We start from the raw sequence: 24,642 nt of genomic DNA, 5'->3' as shown, positions 1-24,642 counted from the left end.
TGCAAGTTCATGAAGCTGGCTTAAAACTCTGAGGTTTGACTGTTGAGAAAGAACCTCTGACTAAGATTGGGCCGTGAAGGTTACGGAATTCATCCCAACGTTCTGGGGCCTGGTCACCTCCTAGGCCTAAAGACTCAAGTCGACAATGCAGCAGTGTTGGAACACAGCAAAAGCATGGGCCACGGAACACACTGACAGGAATTAGAACTATGCAGACCAAAGAGCAGAGCCATTGCCAAATCAAAGTTCAGCAGACCCAGAGGGAGGCCGTAGCCCTTACTTCTCCTTCCCCACGCTCTTTGAACTATTTACTGCTAGTGTTTTCTCTTGACCAACTCCAACCTCCAAGAGCCAGGATGCAAGGGAGTCAAGCCTATCGGTCCCCCGGGCCACTGCTCAGGGGAGCTAGAAACTGGCCTGGAAGGTGGGCTGAGGTAAATAATAGAGCATTTCAGCAGGATCACCGTTACACAGGATGCTAGCCCCCAGCATCTGCCGTTACACTACTGTTCTGGAGTCCCTTCTAGGTTTGTGATCGGTTGACTTTCTAACAGCCTTAGATGCGGGCTGTTGTTTCTATTTTTAATTATTTCTAATTACCACCATTTTGTCTTTTTTTGTAAAATGTGTCCTTCATTCTTTGTCCTGACTGGTTTTGTTTGTTTGTTTGACTGTCTGTCTGATTGGTTGGTTGGTTTTTGTTTTGAAATGGTCTATCCAGGCTGACCTGGACCAATCTATGTAGAACAAAACTGACTGGAGCGCATTTGCCACCATGCCTGGCTGAATGGCTCATTTTAATCAACGATTTCTTCCTTGGACTTACTCCTTAATATCCCAGTCACATGCTTTCCTTGGGTACTGGGAGCTTTTCAGCATTTCATGTGTCTGCATTGCCATCTCCAACATCAGCTTCCTGCAGTCAATACTCCACGCTTCTGAGGCCACTTCCTGCATCCACAGAAACATCTAGTGCCTTCCTCCTTTTCCCCATTCTCCATTTTTTAAAATTCTGCCTCCTTCACCATGGTTTGGTTTGCCCATTTCCTATTTCCTTATAATATTATGAAGTAAATGATGCTATTGTATTGTAGTAAGTCATAAATTGCTTGTGTGTACATGTGTGTATGTGTCTGTTGTATGCATGTGTGTATGCATGTATATGTGTGCATGCCTCTGTATGTGTATGTGTGTGTGTATATATGTGTGTGTAGGTGTGTGTGTGTGTAGGGGTATGTGTGTGTGTAGGGGTGTGCGTGTGTGTGTGTGTGTGTGTGTGTATGGGTGAGTGTGTGTGTGTGTAGGGGTGTGTGTGTGTGTGTGTGTGTGTGTGTGTTTGTGAAGTCAGGGTTAGATTTATAATTTCCAGATCTCCAGGCCTTCTCCCTTAGTTTCCGCCAGTTATGTGATTCTATTGCCTTTTTTATTCCCTCCTCTTCCTCTCAGATTCGAAGTCAGAGCAAGGCATCGGACTCCGGGCTGTGTGTTGGGGATGAAGTGGTGTCCATCAATGGTAACCCTTGTGCAGACCTTACTTACCCTGAAGTCATCAAACTCATGGAAAGCATAACGGACTCCCTCCATCTGCTTATTAAAAGGTAAAGCAAATTCATTGGAAGGCTTGTTTGTTTCTTGGAGTGAAATGAGCCTAGGGTCCATGCATGTAGACAGTTAGGAGGAAACTGGTAGTGCTGTATAGAAATCCAGGACAGGTACACAGATCACCACAGTGTTTGAAAGCAAGCAATTCCATTCAGTGGGGCTTTCTGGCTAGTTGAGAATTAACCTGAAAATCTCTGTTTCAGGTATTTTCTTGAAAAATTTAGATATTTTAGACCACATTTTTAGAAAGGTCAGTGTAAGTTCAGGATTATAATTCTTAGATCCGAAGATGAATTGAAAATGATTGAGCATCTAATAGTTGACTAAGGCAATAATTTTCATACAAAGATCAGGCCTCCAGGACTGGGGTACAAGATTATAAGTAAATGTTCTTTGGTCAGAACTGCCAATAAAGCCCTATTTTGGTAAGGAGTAGCAGGCTAGATAAAGACTTGGTACTGCCAAAGCATTGCTTACAGTGTAGAAGACCCCTCACCCTTGTGTGGTATATGAGTCCACATGTGTGCAGTGTATGTATGAGTGCATCTTCATTGTATATAAATATTGTTCATTGAATATAAATATTTGCTCTTCAAACTCTTAGGATCCCACATACTTAAAATGTTGCCCTTTGCTTTTAAAAGAACCCAGTGGAAAAGTAACTATTTAAAAACCAAACAAACAGAAACAAAACAAAAAAGGCAGGAGGAATGGTACTCAGAGAGCACACATTTGCCCCGATTCTGTGTAAGATTTCTAAACACTTGCAGTGTTCCAGGTTCCCCCTCCCCCAGTAAATAGTCTACATATACAGAGGGAATCAATCTTTTCTACTTTGTTCTCTTTTCTTGTCTTGGACTTAATGAGGCCCGTTTCTCTGGAACACACACTTGTCTGGGACATGTTCTTCTGGTTTCCACTGTGATATTATTATAGGATCAAAAAAAATGGTTTAAGGCTCAAACTTCAGTTCCTACTTCACTTTAGAAACAAATGGACTTGTTCTCTGCTGCTTTGAATAGTGAGACTGATGTTCGGTTTTGTCTTTATCTTAAGTATTTTAAATTTCTAAGATATAGTCAATTGGGCTGGAGAGAGGGAACAGTGGTTAAGCGTACCTGCTGATCTTGCATAGACATGAATTCAATTGTCAGTACCCACATAGTGGCTCAAAACTGTCTGGCACACCAGTTGTAGGGGATCTGATGCCTTCTTCTGACTTTCAGGGTCTCAGACATGAATGTGGTATGCAGATATACATGCAGACAAAACACTCACACACACATACATAAATAAATAAATAAATAAATAAATAAATCAGCATTTAAAAAAAGAAATAGATAATTGATGGGATTCAGATGAAATATTCTGTCTCTGAGCTCCAGAGCCATATCCCTGTGGACATCTGACCATGTTTCGAAAGCTAAGAGTCCTCAGTCTTATATCACAGTCAACTATCTTCAGAAGGTCAGAGTTTGACTTCATTACCCAGAGAGGGCTATTGACAAACCCTATTTAAAAACAAAATGAAACTCTGCCTTTTAATACCAAACTTTATTGCCTTAGATTTTTATTAGGATCACCAGAAATCACAAGCAAATGATTTTCCAATCATACACATTGTGAGACTGAGTACCTGTGTGTATCTTCCTCTCCTGTCTTTACAATATTTTATTCATATGCTTCCATTTCACTTCTGCTCCCACAAAATCTTAGCACTGGGCCTGTTTGCCTATATCCCAATCTGTAAGACCAGAATGAATTGAAACTATTCCCTTCTCAAAAGCATAACTGATGAATAAAATAATACAAAGATATTTCAGCTATCTTTATCCTGAAGTCCACTAGAATAAACATTTGAGCAGGCTTTGGCGTTAAATGGAAGTCTGTATCATTTCCTGCATAAGAACAAAGTTCCGGGATCTGCACACTTATGCCTATAACCCACACCCTTGCGAGGATATGACAGAAGGATCTCCATGACTTGAAGCCTAGGCAACAGAGTGATTTCCAGACCCTCTTCATCTACTACTGTCTCAAAAAGCAAAATGAAGAATAGCTTAATTTGCTTAGCAGCATGTTTTTAAAAGTACCATTTTTAAATGCCATATCATTACGAAGCGTTGCAGGTAACTTGCACAGAGAAAACAACAACTGGTTTGATTTTTGTCGGGTTCTTCCAAATGCAGTCAAAATCACAGTTAGAGGTAAACTCATTGTACACTGGCCTGAAATTCCACTTGCACATAATTCTAGAGTAAATTCCTTAGAGTGGAAGAGAAGTAAGGCCCCCCTCCCCCACCATCCTTGTGTGGTTCCCTGCTTTTGTTAGGATCCATCCCAAGGGAGCAAGAAGCGGGGGGGGGGGGGGAGTTATTGCTGCTTTAGACATTGACAAGTAGGGGAGATGAAGGCATGGCCTATGGCTGTTCTGTGAGTGACACTTTTCTCATAGATGGACTTAGAGCTCGGAGATTCAGGCAGGAGTTATTTGACTCCTGAACTGACATTGCTTCTCATAAACCCAAGGAGGCAAACCTGACTGTGAATGGATAGGTTTGCCTCAGAATAGGCTGTGCAATGATAGCTCTGGTCTCCTTAGCGAAGATAAAGAAACAGTCTGAGAACAAAGAGTCTGTAAGGAAGATGCTGCACGTGGCAAGCACAGACAGAAGGGAAGACACCTCAGCTAACTAACCCATGTGGCTTAGCAATTAATTCATCGCACACAGGATGGATGGCTCTTTGCACAGACTGAAGCCCCAATGCACCAAATTGTTCTTTGCACGGGCAGGGTTCACCAGGCTCACTAGTGCCTAAAATGGGCTTCTGTTTCATTTTTTTTTCAAGAATATACCATGTCTAAAAATTGTAGTTTGGTTGATCTGAAGCTCTGAATGAGTCTGTGAGACTCGGTAATATTTATTCCACAGGACACCGAAGTTCCTGGTCATCTATAGCCAACACAGTAAAGCCCAATTTCAAATGAGGGACACACATAGCTACACCCTGTGCTTTTTACAACCGAGGCTGGATTGGCTGGATTAAAGATGAGTTCAGATTTCAAAGCTTTTTGTAAGCGTTTTCCTTGTACTTGAAAGACAACTTATCTCAAAGCTCTGTAGATGTTCCGGCAAGTTCTGTTTTCTAATATGTTGAAGTTATTGGGGGGAGTTTGTACTGTATCTTCCATGAGATGTCATCTAAGTTGGGGAAATACTTCGGCAGGTGGAACCCACACTGACTAACTGTTTGGGGTGGTTTTTGTGTGCAGACCCACCAGTGGAACAAATGAGGCTTTGGATTCTGAAACAGAAAATACAAACCACCAGCACCTTCCACACGGGGGGCCCATGGAAAGTACCACCCTGCAGATCCAGCACGCCGCCAAGACCCAGGGCAAAGACTTCCTTCTTGCTTCAGTCCAGACTAGTGCTCCCCGAACTGAGGACCAAGGAAATGCCTGGGGTTATGCAGAGTGTACAACAGAAGACCAAGTTTCCCAGATGCCTGGCTCCCAAGAAGGACACTTGGTAGAAGAGGTCATCTTAAGGAAAAAGCCAGAAGCAGGCCAGCCAGGCCATGTGGTTGAGTTACAGCTGTCCCTCTCAAAGGAAAGACAGCGATGCACCAGTGACCCTATAGTGACTCTCCTGGGAAATGAAAAATTCAAGTCTCCAGACCCAGACTGGGGCACCCAACACGGGAGGACTGTCCACATAAATTCAATCCCTGCTCCTGAGAAAGCAGGCACCACAGTCCAGACCTCCAGTGGCCGGGAGCTGACAGTGATCCAGGGAAGAGACCCAGGAGGCACAGGGCTGCCCCAGGTGGAAGTGATTCTAGATTGCTCTGACAGGCTGAAGGCTGAAGAGTGCAGGCTGCAGGCAGGAAGGGGGTGTGTGGCTTCTCCCGTGGAAGGAGGGCGGTCAGAAGCACCTCCTTCTCTGGTCTCCTTTGCGGTCTCATCAGAAGGCACCGAGCAGGGAGAAGATCAACGCTCGGGAAAGGACCAGGGCAGACCACACAAGCACAGAGCGAGGCATGCCCGTAAGTCCTGCCGTGGCTTGGGGCGGGTGTTGGGGGAGCCGGGACTTTAGTGTATTTTACTAACTGGACCATATGAATTTTTTAAAAGATTTTTCTCATGCCCTTTACTATCTTTAATCTCTTAATGAATGCACAAAATAATAAATATAATCAACGTAGAGAATACCGGTTTTTAAATTAGAAGAAGTAAACTTAAACTTCGTATTAGACTTAAAAATGTTTTTCATAAACTTTTTTAAGATACCTAAATGTTTTTCACAAACTTCATTTTATCCCCAAAGATGCAGGGACTGCTAAAGAAATATGAAATATGCCTCTTTTATTTGTTGAAGAATGTTATGGCATTTCGTGTTAAAATACTTTAAGAGGGTTGGAAGTGATGTGGACTCCGTTTAAATGACAAAAACAATCCAGCCTCCTGAGGTGCCTTTAACAGGGTTTCCACACTGATATTAAAAGCAGAGCTTCATTTTGGAAAAAAAAAAAAAAGAAAAAGAAACGTTCTGCAGCTTGATGATGCTTGCAGAAGTGTTTGACAGACAAGGACAAATGTGAAGCCCAGCGGTTACACGATCCGATCCGAGCTGTTGTGTAACCCTCACTAGGTGGCAGCGCGCTTCACCACCTTCCAGACTCAAGTCTCCGGGGCCATGTGCCCGCAGCTCAGTGTTCTCCCGTAGGAAATGTGCTTAGTGCAAGGCATTTCCTCTTATCTGGAGTTGCAAACGGAATGAGGTCAAGAGTTGTAGCTTAAGTGTATTAGTTTTTTTCTTTCAGATAAACCTTTCTTTCTTTCTTTCTTTCTTTTTTTTTAACAAACTTTAGCGTTTACTCTGAGGATGCACTCTGACTAGTACACAATAGCCATGAGCTTGGGTACTCAAAGTAGCACTTCGGCCTTCTAGCCCTCGTTGTCCTCTGGGTGCGTATTTTTAGCCCAGCCATTTGGAGCTCTGCTGGCAAGTGCTGGTAGGCACTCCTTATACTTTAGGCATCCTCACATATATAGCACATTAAACCTGAGTATTATGACGGCATGCGCATATTTCACAGGGTGGCTGTGAGCAGTTGTCACTGTCAGTTTGATAGCAAGCTGTGATAGCACTAGTCAAAAAGAGGGTCACATTTAATACCGGCCACATTTTGGACTATTTTGTCTGCACAAAATTTGATCACCAGATAAATATCTGTATATTTGTCTGTGAATTCTTTAAAATTATTTGCTCTCATTTTATCTTTCTGTTGTTGTTGTTGTTGTTGATTAATTAACCAAGTCTGACTTTTAACAACAAAAACTAACTTCAATCATGAAATATCTAATTTTTCTGATAGCTTCGTTTAACTCAAGATACGATAAAAGTTTGTGGCTCATACTCATTAAAGTGATTAAATTAGTTGATTCTATAAATTAACTTGACATTAATCTGCTTTTTATAATAAGATGAAAATATACATTTCTGTCATTTTAAAAGTGCCAGGTCCTTTGTTAGTGGCACGAATGCTGCATCAGTCTCAATGTTAATTTAAAAGACCTCAAGTCATATAATTTCTAAACTTTCCCAAGGTTTCCATTTATTCCTTCTGCAACTTGAGCAGGATCATATCTGCAAGAGCCTGTTAATTTACAGATCTGTGTGACAGTGTCAGACCTAGACATTCATAAGATCCCGGTACTCTGAAATACAACTTATTATTAACTCAATGCTGTCAATTATTAATTCATTATTCTGGGAGTTCACATTAATTCAGCAGCTCCATGGGAAGATTTGAGGTGGTTGTCAAAGTAAAAAAGAAGGAGCTTAAATATTTCAATGCACTGCATGGAAACATTCCATTGTAGCATAACTTTTAAATAAACATTTAACATAACTTTTAAATATGGCCGGACAAAGTACATCTTGTTTTCAAAACATATTATGCCCCTAAAGTATTTTCTTTATAATACAACCATAGCCTATTAACAACTATCCCTTCTGAGCCTATTTTTATTAAAGCTTAAGAGTCTGGGGGAGGGTGTGGGGGAGGGTGATTGTTCTGTGTTCTAAGTCAGCCCGTATAAAGCTGTGTTAATGGGAGTAAACTGGACAAGATGTTCGGTGCTATAGATCACTATTATGTGAGTGCAGATTTGAAATGAAATCAAAAGTGGTGTAGTGCTAGGTCATGTGCACTCGAATAACACCTGGTGGGGAGGGGCAGGGGGGATGATGAAAAAATAAATCAATTAGCTCTCTTCAAATTTCAGTATCCAATTATAATATGTCCTTACATATTTATTATTCATTTTTCCCATTGGGAACCAATTTCTCTACATTTTTTTCCTTGCATTCATCAATTCAGTACACTTTGTGTTCCTTTCCTAGGGCTCAGGAGGAGTGAAAGTCTGTCTGAAAAGCAAGTAAAAGAAGCCAAGTCTAAATGCAAAAGCATCGCCCTCCTCCTAACGGATGCTCCCAACCCGAACTCCAAGGGGGTGTTGATGTTTAAGAAGCGGAGGCGGAGAGCCCGGAAGTACACCCTAGTCAGTTACGGTACTGGAGAGCTTGAGCGAGAGGAGGAAGAGGAGGACCAGGAAGCAGGTGACAAGGACGAGATAAGTGACCTTGCATTTCTTGGAACCAGCGAGTCGGAAGTGGATGAAGAGTTACTGTCTGACGTGGACGACAACACCCAAGTTGTGAACTTCGATTGGGATTCTGGACTGGTGGACATTGAAAAGAGGCTGAACCGAGGCGACAAGATGGAGATGTTGCCCGACACCACAGGCAAGGGAGCGCTCATGTTTGCCAAGAGGAGAGAGAGGATGGAACAGTTCACAGCCCAAAATGAAGAGGAAAAGACCGGTGGGCTAGCAGGCGGAGGATCAGATGCCCTACAGACGGACGGTCTGAGAACCATGACTTCTTATCAAAGAAAAGAAGAATCGGTGAGAATGCAGAGCTCTGTGAGTGAGAGCTCCTTCCAGATGGGACGCAATCTTGGCAGTGTGCCACAACAGAATGGCTTCAGTGGAGTGTCTGAGACAGCAGGGCCCCAGAGGATGATCCCCATGAACAGAACCGCCAAGCCCTTCCTGGGATCTGTGAACCAGACAGCGGCCCCATTCTCCCCAACACAGAGTGTGACAAGTCCCATCCCTGACTTCCCTGCGCCACCACCATACTCTGCAGTCTCACCTCCACCAGAAGCCTTCTCCAGGGGGATATCAAGCCCAGTTGCTGGCCCGGCACAGCCCCCTCCGTGGCCCCAGCCTGCTCCATGGTCGCAACCAGCCTTCTATGATTCTTCTGAGCAAATAGCTTCCCGCGATGAGAGGATCGCAGTGCCGGCCAAAAGAACAGGAATACTGCAGGAAGCCAAAAGACGAGGCACAACAAAACCCATGTTTACTTTCAAAGAAACCAAAGTGAGCCCCAACCCCGAACTCCTGTCCCTTCTTCAAAATGCAGAAGGCAAGCGAGGCACTGGAGCTGGAGGGGACTCCGGGCCAGAAGAAGACTACCTCAGTTTAGGCGCAGAGGCTTGTAATTTCATGCAGAGTTCTGCCAAACAAAAGACCCCTCCTCCCGTCGCTCCAAAGCCTGCAGTCAAGACCTCCTCTTCCTCCCAACCAGTAGCCCCTGTTTCTCCAGTCTGGTCTCCAGGAGTGGCTCCAGCCCAGGGTCCTGCCTTCTCTACAACAAACCCACCAAACCCACCACAGGTCACTGCTGTGTCCTCCATCAAAATAGCCCAGCCTACCTGCCCTCCAGCCCGGCCCGCGAGTGCACTGAACCTGGCTGGTCCTTTCAAAGGTCCCCAAGCAGCAGTAGTCAGTCATAACTATACACCCAAGCCATCAGCACCCACACCATTAGTAAATGCTGCTCCTGCTGGTGCCGGGGGACCATCCAATGAGCTTCCTGGAATGAGTGGGAAAGGAGCCCAACTCTTCGCTAAAAGGCAGTCTAGGATGGAGAAGTATGTGGTAGATTCTGACACGGTGCAGGCCCACACAGTTCGGGCCCAGTCTCCTACTCCATCCCTGCCCGCCAGTTGGAAGTACTCCTCCAATGTCCGAGCACCGCCTCCGGTGGCCTACAATCCTATCCATTCCCCGTCTTACCCACTGGCTGCTATCAAGTCTCAGCCACCGGGAGCCCAGGCCTCCAAAACGAGCAAGAAAAAGGGCAAGAAACCTCTTAACACTTTGGATGTCATGAAGCACCAACCATATCAGCTCAACGCGTCTTTGTTTACTTTTCAACCCCCCGATTCAAAGGATGGCCTCCCTCAAAAGTCAACGGTCAAGGTCAGTTCAGTAGCCCCTGCCATGAAGCAAGCCCTTCCTCCCCGGCAGGCGGATATTGGCTCTCCCACAAACGCGAAGGCTTCATCTGTGTATTCAGTCCCGGCCTATACCTCTCAGCCCAACTTCTTTGCGGAGGCCACCTCACCAGTCAGCGCATCCCCGGTGCCTGTGAGTGTTCCCACCTCTCCAAAGCAAGAAACGACCTCCACATCCTATTTTGTGGCTCCGAGGCCGAAGTTCTCAGCCAAGAAAAGTGGTGTCACAGTTCAGGTGTGGAAACCTTCAGTTGTGGAAGAGTGAGCTTGTAGCTGAAGCTGAGTGTCTACTTTGCTTGAAATGAAACGTTTGCAGTGTTGAGTCCCCAAGAATGCTTAGCAGATCCTCACCTTACTTAATGTCAGATATATTTACCTCCCAATCTGGGTCCAAGAAGCATAATAATATGTTTTTGGGTCAAAACCCCAACTCAGTTCAACTTAAAATATATTTATTTTCTTTGCACACTTCAAAGTATCTGTGATATCCCAAAATAGACACTACCTTAGCCGGATACTTAGGACTTGTGCTTTAGCCATAAGGCAGTGACCAGTGTAACCAACCTTGGGGACACAGGCTTTATGTAATATACCAGCTGTGCTCCCATAGTGAAGGGAGACTGCCATGAAAATGTAACATGCTGACTGGGAGTCCCTTCAAATCATTAGCTCTATTTCTGGTATTAAGGAAATAGGAAATCTCTCAAGGACAGGAATGGCTCTGCTCAGCCACCTCAGATGCCTGTTGGCTGCCACAGAGAGAAGGTACTCTGAGACTTGTTGGGGGTTTATGTAGCTTAGCAATGGGTTATAAGGAGGATCTTAGGCACAGCGCACTTACTCTGTATTGGGCCCTTTACTAGATGTCCTCACATACATTGGCTCACTTTAGAAGACACATTTGAAGTAATTAGCATCAGGAGAGAAATCTTGTTATCTTCAGAAATGGATTCCCATTTAGAAATGGTCCCTCCCAGTTTCTTAAGGAACCATTGAGTAGGTCTCCGGTTGCGGGTGAGGTGAGGGCATTGAGACAAGGGATAGCACAGTAGAATGGAGTAGCATCAAAGGAGAATGGACACAAAGTAACACGTGGCTATTGTTTTACTTTGCAAAGCCACATAGTCTAGGACTGACGGGACACTGACCACAGGGGCTGGTGCATGGAGACAAAGCAAGAACTGCCGAGAGCCTCTCTGGGTGACCTCCCAGACATTTTCCCTCATGTTCAATATGCTTTTTGACAAATGCTTCCTCCACTGTCCCTTACAAGTCTATTCTAGCACCTTCCTTTTCTTACTTGTATTTGATGAACCAGCATAGTTTGAACAAGGTTACCTTGTAAATTTGGATTGGTTACACGCCATGCTGTCATCCAGCTGTCCATGAGGTGAATAATGTTGCTGATGGCAGCCCTGAAGACCTTTCTCATATCTATTTTAAGCCTGAGTGTAACCAACGGTGGAAAATATTCCACGTGAATTAGTGGAGGGAAGCGCAAAGAATAAGGACAGCTCCAGGGGAAGCCCGCTTTGCACAGGCGATGTCTAGAGACTTCCTGTAAAGACTTTGCTGATTTGAGGGCGCACAGTGCCATTTCAGTCTCAAGATATCTGTGTTCCTGTCTTCTGCTGCCAATGCCCTTCTGCTGTATTCCACTATCGTATTAAAATATTTCTTTCTTCTTTTTCTGTTCATTGTATGTGTTTTTTAAAAAGGCTTCCTGTATGACTTTGCTCTGATCTTAATCGTTTCTGTTTCTCTTATAGCATCTAAATTTCCCTTTGGAGAGCATCTATTTCTTTTGGGGAGCATTCACTGTGAAACTGCAAGTTTTAGGCATTCCCAAAACATGAGTGGTGGGTCAGCTGCAGAGTCAATGGCTGCTTTTCTCTTTATAACACCCCTCCCCTCCCATTGTATTTGGTGAAGATACAACCACAGGGAGAGATTTTTGTCTCTATTTGCCATTACAGAAATCAATTAGGAAGTTTCTTGTAGGACACAAGGGGCAACCAGTTCCTTCTACAATAATACTGTATCATTCACTGCCTGCATAGGCAGTTTATTAAATGGGGTGTGTGTGTGTGTGTGTGTGTGTGTGTGTGTGTGTGTGTGTGTGTGACAGAGAGAGAGAGAGAGAGAGAGAGAGAGAGAGAGAGAGAGAAAACAACCAAAGATTCTTTCTTCATATGAAACAAGAAAAGGGGTATTTTTTTATAACTTTGCTTTGTTTTTTGTTTGTTTTTGTTTGTTTTGTTTTGTTGTTTTGTTTTGTTTTGTTTTGTTTTGAGATAGGGTTTCTCTGTATAACCCTGGCTATCTGGGAACCCATTCTGTAGACCAGGCTGGCCTTCCACTCAGAAATCCTCCTACACCTGCCTCCTGAGTACTGGGATTCAAGGTGTGCACCACCATGGTATAGCATAACCTTGCGTTCTTAACATAGCATACGTTAGATGGAAGACCCAGAATTTATACAGGTGCTCTGCTTCCCAGCTGACAGGTAGTTATTTTGAAATCATTGCTTCAAAAATACCCTTCTTAGTAGTGACTCAGAAGTACCCCCTAGTTATGCAGTGGCTTGTGGAATGTAGCAATGAGAAGAATCTTAAGTCTGTTTCCTGTTGACAGGTGGTGCTATCAGAGACACTATTTGCATTCATAACTAAAGACAGGGCGAATACAACTATGTCACCTTTTTATCTGGGGACTGTTGGTGGGTCTAGAAGAACTCTCTAAGGGATGTGCCAAGAGTACAGACATGGCGTCTACAGTTTTACCAGAAGATGGCAGAGCCTCCTCCTGGACTGCAGGGTCTGTGGGTAGGAACTAGATTGAATTCTCCAAGGGACTAAGCATGGGAAAGAAAAGACTAAGCCAACTCCCTGAGGTAGATGGGCTTTCAAGGAGCCGCACGCTCCACCCCTCGGTTGGAGTTAGAGCAGGGATGTGTGGCAGGTAGGAGGTTAGAACTCTGGTGCTAACTGCTCTGAAGTCCATTCTTAAATCTCAGTCCGACTTTGCTTTAGGTGAAGCTTGTTGGGGTAGTTGGTTGGCTGGGTCGGGGTGGGGGGGGTCTAGACAAAGCAGTTTCTTTTTTTCTTTCCTTTTTATTATCTGTTGGTTAGTTTTGCTTGCTCCTTGTCTCTTCCGTTCACCTTTATTAATTCATGAAGTCTATGTCCGTTGTCAACAACAGTGATAATGAATCCCTGAGGGGGCCTGGGATTGAGAGCCTGAAGAACTGTACTCAGAGGGATCCACAGAAGTAATCCCAGCCACATACTGGCTAAACTCTCCTTCTGGGAGGTTCCCCTTTCCAATGCCTCAAGCTTCTCTTTCCAGCAGGAACGAGGTGCTGTGGGAAGAGCACACAATATGAAAGGTTCGAGGAGGCAGACAGGTAGTATGTACATTCAAGCCCAGCACTTTTCCATTTTATGGAGGAACTGTATTGACAGTGGGACCTAAGAACACTCTCTAGCCTAGCTCTAATACTTCGATAATAGACAGCTTCTGTTTTGAGGGGGGATAAAACACAGTGCATGTATTTAGACTACCCACGGTCACATTTTCAGAGCTATGTTCTATGATGCACATTTGGACGGTCACTCTCAAACTCGGAAACAGGTATTATTTACAGTGATTGTTGATAAATAACACAATAATCTCATTTAATATGCACAAGAGGAAACTGATTGTAAGCAGGGGAAAACATGTCTAAGTTACAAATAGGTAACATAAGCTCACGCCTTTTATCCTAGAGCAGTGGTTCTCAACCTTCCTAATGCAGTTCCTCATGGTATGCTGACTCCCAACCATAAATTTATTCCATTGCTACCTCATAGCTATAATCCTGGCTACTGTTATGAATTGTAATATAAATATCTAGGGCTGGGGATTTAGCTCAGTGGTAGAGCGCTTACCTAGGAAGCGCAAGGCCCTGGGTTCGGTCCCCAGCTCCGAAAAAAAGAACCAAAAAAATATAAATAAATATCTAATATGAGAATATCTGATATGTGACCCTTCCCCCAACAAGGTCCTTGGATCCCCCAGGTTGAGTTCTAGTTAGTCCCAACTTCTTTCAGTGTAGAACAGCTGCAGACCATCCCACAGCCTATCTGCAATATTAAAAAGATTCTCCTTTAAAGGAATGACCCAGCCCACAAGGCTGCTCTGAGAATGATGGTCCTTGCTACCTCGGAAAGCAGAAAGCTCTGTGCCACAGCCAGTAGAGCCTATTTTGAGCACCAGACTCAGGGCTCCCTGGGTGTCACTTCAGTCATTTAGCACCCACATCCCAAGGTGAGCTCCTCTGTGTCAGCAATGCTGTCTCGGGAGTCCCCACCAGCCAAGCAAGAAGGGCATTTGAAATCAAGGTCATCAAAAAGTGACTGTTTTCTGAAAGGCTTAATTCTTCTCATGCTTTCAGAAGGAAGCAATGAGAATGTGCTCAACTCACCTGAAATCAGAGTTGTTGAGTCTGTTTGTAAAAGTTCTATTCTGTGTGTGTGTGTGTGTGTGTGTGTGTGATGTTTTCAGGAGGAAAGTATGTGAATTCCAACAATCGATATTCCCAGAGACACTGACCCTTGCTTGTCTTATGTCCCGTATCACTGGACTCTGGGGAAACACAAAGATTTTTGTTAACACTTCAAAGCTGCTGGCGGAGTCAACAAGTATTCTGGGAAAATACCAAGTTGAAATTCTTCTCTTGACTTTCTACCAGAGTTGGCTTCCAGCCACGAAGCAGACCAGTAAATTCCCATAAGACCCGGACGGCAGGCAAAGTGCTGAGTGACCAGACACCACGTATCACCCCATGAGCTTCCATGACAGGAACACTGAGAGGCCATTGCTTCCTTGACCAATGAAGTCACTTTCTAAAATGTTTAAAGTGTGTGCCCTTATGAGGCATGCACACTAATCCACCACTCGGCCCTCAGACATCAAAGAGTCACTCAGAGGCAGTTGAATGGAGAGAATTTTAATCCTAACATGGTCCAATCTAGAGTTAGGGGTGTGCTCAGGCACGCAGATGCAGGTTCCCAGGTCCCAGCACCCAGAGGACTGTGAGGAAAGAAGTCAATTCTTTCAGACCAGTCTCAGATTACCGATCTCCTCAGAAGATTGGCAGCTAAAAGAACAATGGGGGGGGGGGTCTTTGTTTATCTCCTTCTTGACCTGTTTATCTACATCTGGTGTGGTTTATCGCGGCCAAAATGTTAGGTTAGAGTCCCTAAGCACAGTCTCCCAAGACCTGCTCTTCAACCTTTCTCCTTCCTGCCTCTGCCAATGGGAGCACTCAGAGATGTTCAAAGCACACTGCAGAGATCTGATCCCACAGTTCCCGCCTCCTCTGCTCCCTAAGAAAGGTTCCTGGTATGTGCATGAGAAACAGTTTAAAGTCAAAGGACAGTAGCTGGCCCTGAATGAAAAAGAAATACGCCTGTTAGGAAGAAACAGAAAGTGTTTTTGGAAGTTGACATCAAAGAGTACAGTGTTGTGTTCTGTTTGGTGGGGGAATGACATTTTGACATACTGGACAATCCTGAATGAAGACTTGCAGTCCCCATCAGGATGTCAGTTAGGGACAGAAGCTGGGACAGCCATTCACACAGTTTCAAAGTTTCTGAGGACAAGAGTGTAGGCAGCAGGTAGGAGGGACAATTTGCTTATTAATCATCTGCTATACATCAGGCAGTCTGTGAATACTTTATATAAACTGTAATGAGAATACTGACTTTTCAAAACTTTGCCCTGCATCAGCGGAGTATCTTTCCTACAAATACACTTTTGATCGGAGGTACAGGTAAAGGAGGTAGCATGTTTGTGCCCATTTAATGGACTGTAGATGGGATCTCTAGGCACAAAGGCTAAAGACCTTGCCCTAGGTCAGATGCCCTGTGAGCTAGCATGCCGGTCGTGCCTTGCCTTCTCAACCAGCCCACTGCATTTACTCCTTGGATTTACCCTGAGAATGAAGGTGCTTTTCTACTTTACTGAGCACCTGAAATTCAGAATGGTTAATAATGTATCAAATAGGAAGTTAAACAGGGGAAATAAAAATGAAAAACTTTGCCTCTCTCTGCTTACTCCTTTGGCAGACATCTATCATTCACTTAGACCTACCAGCCAGACTCAGATGTTTTTACTCCTTCTTGGGTTCAAAAGCCTTAATGTAGCTTTTGTGCAGGTTCTGAGCTCTGGATAGTGGGTGAGGCTAATTTATTATCTGCCGGCCATGCCTGTACTCTCCTTACACAGCTACATTGTTTCCACTCTGCGTTCTCACTCCCGCAGACCTGCTAGTTGTCTCTTGGGCAAGCAACTTCTGCATGAAGTTACCCGTGTTGGATAAATGGCTTTGGATACAGTAAGTGGGCTTAGGAAGGACCCTTTCATCCTAAGATAGGCCATAAACTTATAACTATGATAGCTTGATGGAAATGGAAGTAAGCCCCTGAGAAAGAAATATGTTTTATAAGGTGGGGGCGGGGGTTGGGGGGGAGAAAAGATGGCTCTGCCTTCGAGTTTGTGTGACAAGATTATATTCACTGGCGAGGCAAGGGATGCCACTTAGAAAATGGAGTTGGGGCTGAGGATATAGCTCAGTGGTAGATCACTTGCCTAGCATGTGTGAGGCCCTGGAAGGAAAAAAGTAAAATGGGGGTTGGTGAGCAGGGTGGGGGGTGCCCAAGAAGAAATGCAGACTAAAAAAAGAACGATCCCTTGGCTTTTTGCACCCTCTCTCCCCTGACTATAGGCAATACAAAGAAATTAACTCTCAGTCACCAAACTTGGGTTACTTTGAAACCCATAACTTTGGGCATCTTACCAGCTGAGCAGAATGACAACGTGAGACTCACCAGTTTTCAGTGTTTCAAAGAACACAAGTAGTTATCACTGGCATCTGTGAGAGCACACTTCCAGTTGAGGCAGCCGCCACCCTGGATGTGCATGGAGGGATCAAGCCTTCCAGCTATGCAGAGCCCATTGGAAGATGCTCCCAACACAGACAATTATCTGTCTTAGGTTCACTATGGCTGTGATGAAACACCATGACCAAAAGCAAGTTGTGGAGGAGAGGGTTTATATGGCTTACCCATCCACATTCTTGACTCTCACTTGAAGGAGGTCAGGATAGGAACTCAAATAAAGCAGGAGCTGATACAGAGGCCATGGAAGGGTGCTGCTCACTGGCTTGCTCCTCATGGCTTGCTCAGCCTGCTTTCTTACAGAACCCAGGGCCACTAGACAGGGTGGCCCCACCCACAATGGGTTGGGCTCCCCCATCAATCACTGGATAAGAAAATGCCCTACAGGCTTACCTGTAACCCAGTCTCCGGAAGCATTTTTGTTTTCAATTGAGGCTCCATCACCTCAGATGACTCTAGCCTGGGTCAAGTTCATAAAATTAGCCAGCATGGTTTCTGTCAGATACTCCCTAGCAACCATAGAACATACCTTACATTTCAGGGAAGCGTGCTGGACAGAATCCTACAGACTTCCAGACGTTATAGCCTCCTACGTTACCAGACTGTTCATTGCTACCAGGACCACAGAGGACCAAGAGAAAACTGGGGTTTGTGAGAAAGAAAGGAAACCCTCAAATTCAGCGACAATAACACCAGGTGACAAAATTTCCCCCGAAGTAGTGAGTTAAGAAGAAGCTGTGATTTGGGGGGCGGGGTAATATTGCTCAATATTACAGTGCTTGCCCAGCAGGTGTGAGCTTGCAAGCGCCATTCCTAAGGCTGGGGAGGAGAAAGGGACTTGATTTGGGATGATCAAAAGATAATCACCTCTGAACTAAATTCCACACAGGATTACCTGAGGTGATGCAAATACTCTCTAAGCACTCATTCACTGCACCTCACTGTCCCAGGCCTGCTGCAGCTCCCTCTGAGGACAAAGGGTCAATGACCCGACCTGTTTTACAGTGCATGATCTTGCCTGAGAGGTATGGTTGCTTTCCAAAACCAGACTGAAATCTAGGTCTCCACAGAGCAAGCGCCGAGGACCTGGGAAGGCATAAACACAAATCACAGAAGCCACGCAGGGAGGGACTTAACATCACCACCGCCGAGGGAATTTTTGTGGATTTCCTGGTACTTCTAGAACGTTTATGAGTCAGAAGCAGATGTTGGGGCTCAGAAAACGCAACCTTTAAAAGAATCACAACAATCGGAACAAGTTTCGATTTGGGATTTTTGTTCCGATACCAAATACTTTTCGTTTCAAATATAAGTAAACAGAAACTCGCTTAGCCTTTCATGTGTGACATCTAGTTATGGTAAAAAAAAAAACATAACTGGGCCCAAAACAAAACAGCCAGACCCAAAAAGCCACAGCTGGGTCTTGAACTGGTTTTCCCTTGGTTGTTTTTCTTCCAGTGCTATTTCAAATGTATAAATGGTGGCAACGACCACACACTGCAGCTTGAGATTCACTACAGAATAAGCCGGATACACCAGGTGGCTGTTTAACGCATGCGTCTGCCGTTTCTAGTTTCCCTTTTTCCTACGCTTAGCACCCAAGGATGGTGGCCTGAATACCTGGCCTGTTTGTTAGTGTTTGGATGTGACCGACTAATTCTTCACGGTCGCTTCACAGATGCTGGAATTTGAATTAGGAAGTTCTTGCTGAAGCCTCCATAATGGCACACACTGGTGTGTGATAGGTGAAGCTAATAAGATTAGGAGTTCAAGGTCACCCTCGGCTGTAAAAGAATTTGGAGGTTAGCCAGGGCATCACAAGACTCCATCTCAAACCGAACCAAACCAGGAACTAATTGCAAGTACAAGATGACAGGATGAGCCACCAAGCCCATCTCTCTTTCTGGTGTTTTGTGACATGGTTTTCCAACTTCATTTTCAGAGTAAAATGGTGTGGCCTTACCTTGGGTACTTATTTACTAGGTCTGGGATTTGTCATCTAACGCGACGACGGGTGACTTGGATACTAATTGCTTATGCGCCGCATTTTGTAAAACCCATTTCTAACACCTGTCAAACTTAATTCTTTAAGACTCTTAATAGTTTGCAGGCTCCCCTCATCAAGGACAACCAAACCTGTTACTCAGGGGCTGTGGGCCTGCTCAGAAGCTGCGGAGAGGGAGAGGCGCTAAAGCAAACGTGATTATGTTTAACGTCCACCAGGTGGCAGCAGACTCTTCCCCACTTGTAGAGCTTCCCAGGCCGCCATTCCAAAGTTTGTGGCTCGGTAACCAACTTCCAGTATTGTCCTTGTTTTAGGAGAAGCCCCAAGATCCGATTTTATCAGATCCTTTACTACTCATCAAGGATGGCATAAATATTTTTCAGAAGTAGAATTATAGTTTTATCACTTACGACAGTCCTGAGTTCTTCAGCATCTTCGTATCTCTTGGAGAAGGGAAAGGAAGCTGCCCTTGGTTTGGGGACCTAGACCTACTAACTCCAATCAAAAGTGATTTTTGTTTTTGTTTTTAATGACTAACTGAAATCTCTCTGGAAGTCATCAAAAACATGCTTATTGATCTAAATCAAAGACTTCTGAAGTATTTTGAATGTTAATTAGGCACACTTTCTTTCCTTCTTTTTGTCAGGTTTTTTGATAGAGTTCAAGACCAGCCTAGCTACGATGTAAGAGTCCCTCATTCTTCCAATAGATAGATAGATAGATGATAGATGGATGGATGGGTGGATGAATGTACAGACAGATGGATAGACTGGCAGACAGATAGATGATAGATTATAGCCAGATAAAATGACTGCCAAGCCACAAATCAAGTCATATTTGAGAGGAATATTTTGATTATTTGTCAAAACTTTCTTTCCCACTCCTTCTCTGGTGTTTTTGTTTTTGTTTTTTAATGGCTAGGTGCATAAGTATTTCAGACATGCACATTATGGAGGTTTTCTGTTTTCTTCTTCTACTTACCCCCCTCTGTGTTTAGAAGGGCTTATACATTGTGCTACCCTTAGAAGTTGTTGTCTGAGGCTATAATTACCTATCTTTTAACTACTACAGAAGATTGGTCATTCATTTGACAATCCCCATGCACTTTATAGAAGTAATAATTTCTCTAAAATGAAATTATTTTATAAATTTTCTTTTCCCTTTTTTTTTCTCTGTGTATCCCTGGCTGTCCTGGAACTCACTTTGTAGACTAGTGAGATCCACCTCAAACTCAGAGATCCACCTGCTTCTGCCTCCCTCCCGAGAGCTGGGATCAAAGGTGAGCACCCCTACCATCAGGCTGTGAGTTTTCTTAAATAAGAAAGTATCTTAGTTACTTGTCTATGGCCACGATAAAACTCTATGGCTAAGGCAACTGATAAAAGAAAGCATTTAATCTGGAGGCTCTAGGTTCCACAGGGTTAGAATCATTGACCATCATGGCTGGAGCATGGTGGCAGGCAGTCACGGCACTAGAGCAGTAGCTCAGAGCTTACCTCTGATCCACAGGCACAAGGCAGAGAGTGAGAGAGCTGAGAACCTCAGCACCTTTGGAACATCAAAGACTCAAGTGACTCATGTCTGCCAACAAGGCCCCGCCTCCTAATCCTTCCCAAACAGTTCCATCAACTATGGAATAAGCATTAAAATGTGAGTCTATGGGGGGGGTCCATTCTTATTCAAACTACCACAAAAAGATGTCATTAAAACAAAAGCTTACCACTTGGACCAGAGAGACATGTAAAGTAAATTAATCACAGTCTTTGCTCATAAGTGCAATCGTCAAAGTCACATCTGGAAGACAGACTTTTCACAGCTCTCCTCCCTATCCTGTGGCTCCGAGATCTTTCCTAACTTGACTTCCATGATATCCCCTGAGCCTTGGTTGAGGAGAGGTTGATACAACTGTTCTCTTTAGAGAGCACCCAACAGTCACTTATTCTTAGCACTTTCACAAGTTATGAGCCTTGCATTTACCTGTCAGTGCCTACTACAAAAAAGAACTTTCTTGGACTGAGCTTGAAAGCAACACTTGTCTATAGGTATCAACTTCAATATCCAGAAGACAGTTTGACAACATGATCATTTAGTGAAACAGCAGTAACAGGTTCCTCCATAGACCCTATGAACTCCCTACCCTTAAATTACTGACCAGGCTTACAGTGTCGGGAGAAGTACCCAAATCCAATCAGAAAGCAGTTGGTTACACCCATAACAGTTATGCCAGTATTAAACCACTGGGCACACTTTGAGTTTTATATGAGCACTCTAGCATGCGGTCTCATCACAGGGTAAGACCAGTGATGTCTTTTCTTCCCATGCAACCTGCACAGCCTACAGCAGCTTTGGACAGGATGAAAGTAGCCGGCAGAGAGGAAGTTTTCTGATCAGTTCCAGATTGATTTCTTTATACTCTGAAACTCAAGTGGGTGGTGTCCTCAGGTATAGGACCCTGCTATCTAGTTGGGTAACTAAGATCACGGCCGTATTTGTGGCATTGTTTGGAGGTCTTTGGGATCTCCTTGATCAGTAATTCCCAGGGGAGTATCTTATGCTTGGCACTGAGGCTCCTGAATAATAACCCTTGTCTTCTGGCATCATCTACCCACACAGGGTATTTCTGCTCAAGCCCCCCTTTAAAGCATTTATATGTTTGTATATAGGCTTGTAAAGTAATAGACCTCGATAAAGATTTTTCGTGCATGTTTTGTTCTGGTTAATCCATCCCTACCCTCTCCTCTCTCAGTCCACACACCCCCACTCATGATTAAATCTCTAACACCAAGTCTCTTCCCCCTCTACTTTACTGTCACGTATCTGCTACTACCCCTGGGTCCATTCAGCTACCTTTTTTTTTTTTTTTTGCTCCTTTCATGGTTCCTTTTTGACTTCATGACCTTTGGAGTAACTCCAAGTTAAACACACACATAAAAATTTCAAAGCTAGGCTCCACATTTGAGGAGGACATGTGACATTTGTCTTTCTGAACCTGGATTAGATTACTTGGTATAATATGTTCCAGTTTCATTGATTTTCCTGCAAATTTCATTACTTCATTTTTTTCTTTATAGCTGAACAATATTCCATGAGGTATATGCACCATATTTTTGTTATCCATTCATTTGCTGACAGCCATCTAAGTTGACTCCATTCCCTAGCTATTCTGAATGGAGCATCAATGGACATGGAGGAACTAGTGTCTCTGCTGTGGGGAATGGTCCTTTGGGTCTGTTTTCAGGTGGGCCATATGGTGGTTCTATCTTAAGCTTTTTGAAAAACCTCTGACCTGATTCCCAGAGTGGGCTCACCTATTTACACTCCCACAAACAGTGGATAAGTGCTCCCCTTTCCCCACGTCCTCACCAACATTTGTTTTTTTAATGATGGACTGGGGTAACAGTGTGTCCTATGGTTTCTACTGCTGGGGTAATACATGATGACCAACAGCATCTTGGGGAGGAAAGAGTTCATTTCATCTTATAGCTCTCAGGTCAAACTCCATCACTGGAAGAACACAGGGTGGAGTTCAAGGCAGGAACCTGGAGGCAGGGCCTGAGGCAGAGGCCGTGGAGGAGCGCTGCTCACTGGCTCTCTGTCCATGGCTTGCTCAGCCTGATTTCTTTTTTTTTTTTTTCAGAATATTTTATTTATTGAAAATACATTAGTTATCATCATTATTGTTGTTATACATATACCATAAATAGAAATGAAGCCCCCCCTTTTTTTTATTAACTTGAGTATTTTCTTATATACATTTCGAGTGTAATTCCCTTTCCCGGTTTCCGGGCAAACATCCCCCTCCCCCCTCCCCTTCCTTATGGGTGTTCCCCTCCAAACCCTCCTCCCATTGCCGCCCTCCCCCCACCAGTCTAGTTCACTGGGGGTTCAGTCTTAGCAGGACCCAGGGCTTCCCCTTCCACTGGTGCTCTTACTAGGATATTCGTTGCTACCTATGAGGTCAGAGTCCAGGGTCAGTCCATGTATAGTCTTTAGATAGTGTCAGCCTGATTTCTTATGTATCACAGGGCCACCTACTTGCCCAAGGATGGTGCAAACTCACAATGAGCTTATTACATCAATCATTAATCAAGAAAATGCCCCCACAGTCTTCCCTAGAGGCTGGTCATATGGAGGCATTTCCTCTGTTGAGGGTCCGTCCTCTTAGATGACTCTGATTTTTATAAAGTTGAAAAAACACTTGTCAGCACAGCCGGAATCTCCAAGTAGTTTCAATTTGCATTATCCCCGAAAGCTGACGATGTTGAAGGCTTTTTAGACTGTTCATAGGCCGTTTGCATTTCTTTTCAAGAACTCCGTTTAGTTCCACATCCCATTTTCTATTGAGTTTTTCCTTGATGTCTAGGTATTGAAGTTCTTTGACTATTCTAGATACTTCTCCTCTATTAGATGTGCAGCTAGCAAAAAAAATAAAGAAAAAATGTTCTCCCATTCTGTAGGCCGCCTCTTCGGCGGATTGACAGTTCTCTTTGTGGTACAGATGTTTTCATGGGACCTTTGGGAGCTGAGGCTTCTGCGTGGGGTGCTCTTATACCCAAGCACCATTCTTTTTCTCAGATTTGGATTTTTTTTTTTTTTTTTTTTTTTTTTTTTTTTTTTTTTTTTTTGTATCTTGGCCGAAGGTCAGGTGTCTGTAGCTGTGTGACCTTGTATCTGGCTCCTCTGTTCTGGTCTAAGGATCCATGTATCTGTTTTGTGCCACTACCAAGCTGTTTGGTGTTTGTTTGTTTATTTGTTTGTTTATTACTATGTCTCTGTGGTATAACTGGAAACTGGGTATGGGGTATCTCTAGCTGTATTCACTTTGGCTCAGGATTGCTTTGGCTACTCAGGGTTTTTCGCACGTTCATATGAGTTTTAAGATTATTTAAATGCATCTTTAAACTTTCTTAAATGGTTTTAAAAATGAAGTGATATTGGATTCTGTCAGAAGCTTTTTCCTGTATCAAGATGGCCTTATGATTTCTATTCATGAGTCCATCTATGTAATAATTAACATTTATTTTTACATATTATTTTATAACTACATCTCTGGGATAAAGTCGTCTTGACTATGGTAAGTGATCCTTTTGATGTGCTATTAAATTAAGCTTACAAATATTTCCGTGAGAACTTTTGCAATTATATTCATTGGGGTCATTGGGGTTATTGGTCTTAATTTTCTTTTTTGTTACGTCTTTCTCTGATTTTTAGATCAGGATAGTACGATCTTCATAAAAAATACGTTAGTAATGCTTTGTTGTTTTTTTAATGGATTAATTTAGAAGTATTGATATTCTTTGAAGTTCTGATAAAATTCATTATTGAATCCATCTGGTGCTGGATTTGCTTTAGTTGGGAGATTTTTAAAAATTACTGCTTCAGTCCCACTGCTTACTACAGGTCTGTTTGAATTGTTGATCTCCTCTTCGTTTAGTTATGGTAGGTCATTTACATCCTAAAATTTACCTATTTCTTTAGACTTTTCTAATTCAGGGAGAAGATATACCGCTTTAGGTAAGATTCAATGATTTTTGGATTTCACTGGTGTCTGTTGTAATGGCTGCTGTAATGGCTGTTGTAATGGCTCCTGTTCCATTTCTAACTTTATTAGTTTGGATCCTCTTCTTCTGTCAGGGTAAGGAAGGGCTTGTAAGTCTTTATCTTTTCAATAATAAATTTGTTTCATTGATCTCTATATTATTTTATTTTCATTCCATT

The 24,642-nt window shown here is 43.6% G+C and overlaps 1 protein-coding gene across 3 annotated transcripts in view; it reads left to right on the top strand.

Annotated features, from left to right (window-relative positions):
• Synpo2 (synaptopodin 2) overlaps window positions 1–24,642 on the top strand; it is a 150,503-nt gene that overhangs the window by 105,488 nt on the left and 20,373 nt on the right. Inside the window, exons 2-5 of one of the 3 annotated variants that reach the window (XM_087631234.1) lie at window positions 1,447–1,598; window positions 4,877–5,652; window positions 8,016–10,213; window positions 17,461–17,615. In XM_087631234.1, the coding sequence (XP_087487360.1) occupies window positions 1,447–1,598; window positions 4,877–5,652; window positions 8,016–10,213; window positions 17,461–17,574 (3,240 nt within the window). In that variant the 3' untranslated portion in view covers window positions 17,575–17,615. 3 annotated transcript variants of the gene reach the window in all.

The sequence above is a fragment of the Rattus norvegicus genome, chromosome 2 (assembly GCF_021556685.1).
Source record: "Rattus norvegicus strain SHRSP/BbbUtx chromosome 2, alternate assembly SHRSP_T2T, whole genome shotgun sequence".
NCBI lineage: Eukaryota > Metazoa > Chordata > Mammalia > Rodentia > Muridae > Rattus > Rattus norvegicus.
Note: the sequence above shows the minus strand (reverse complement) of the source record. Positions and strands in the feature narration are given on the sequence as shown.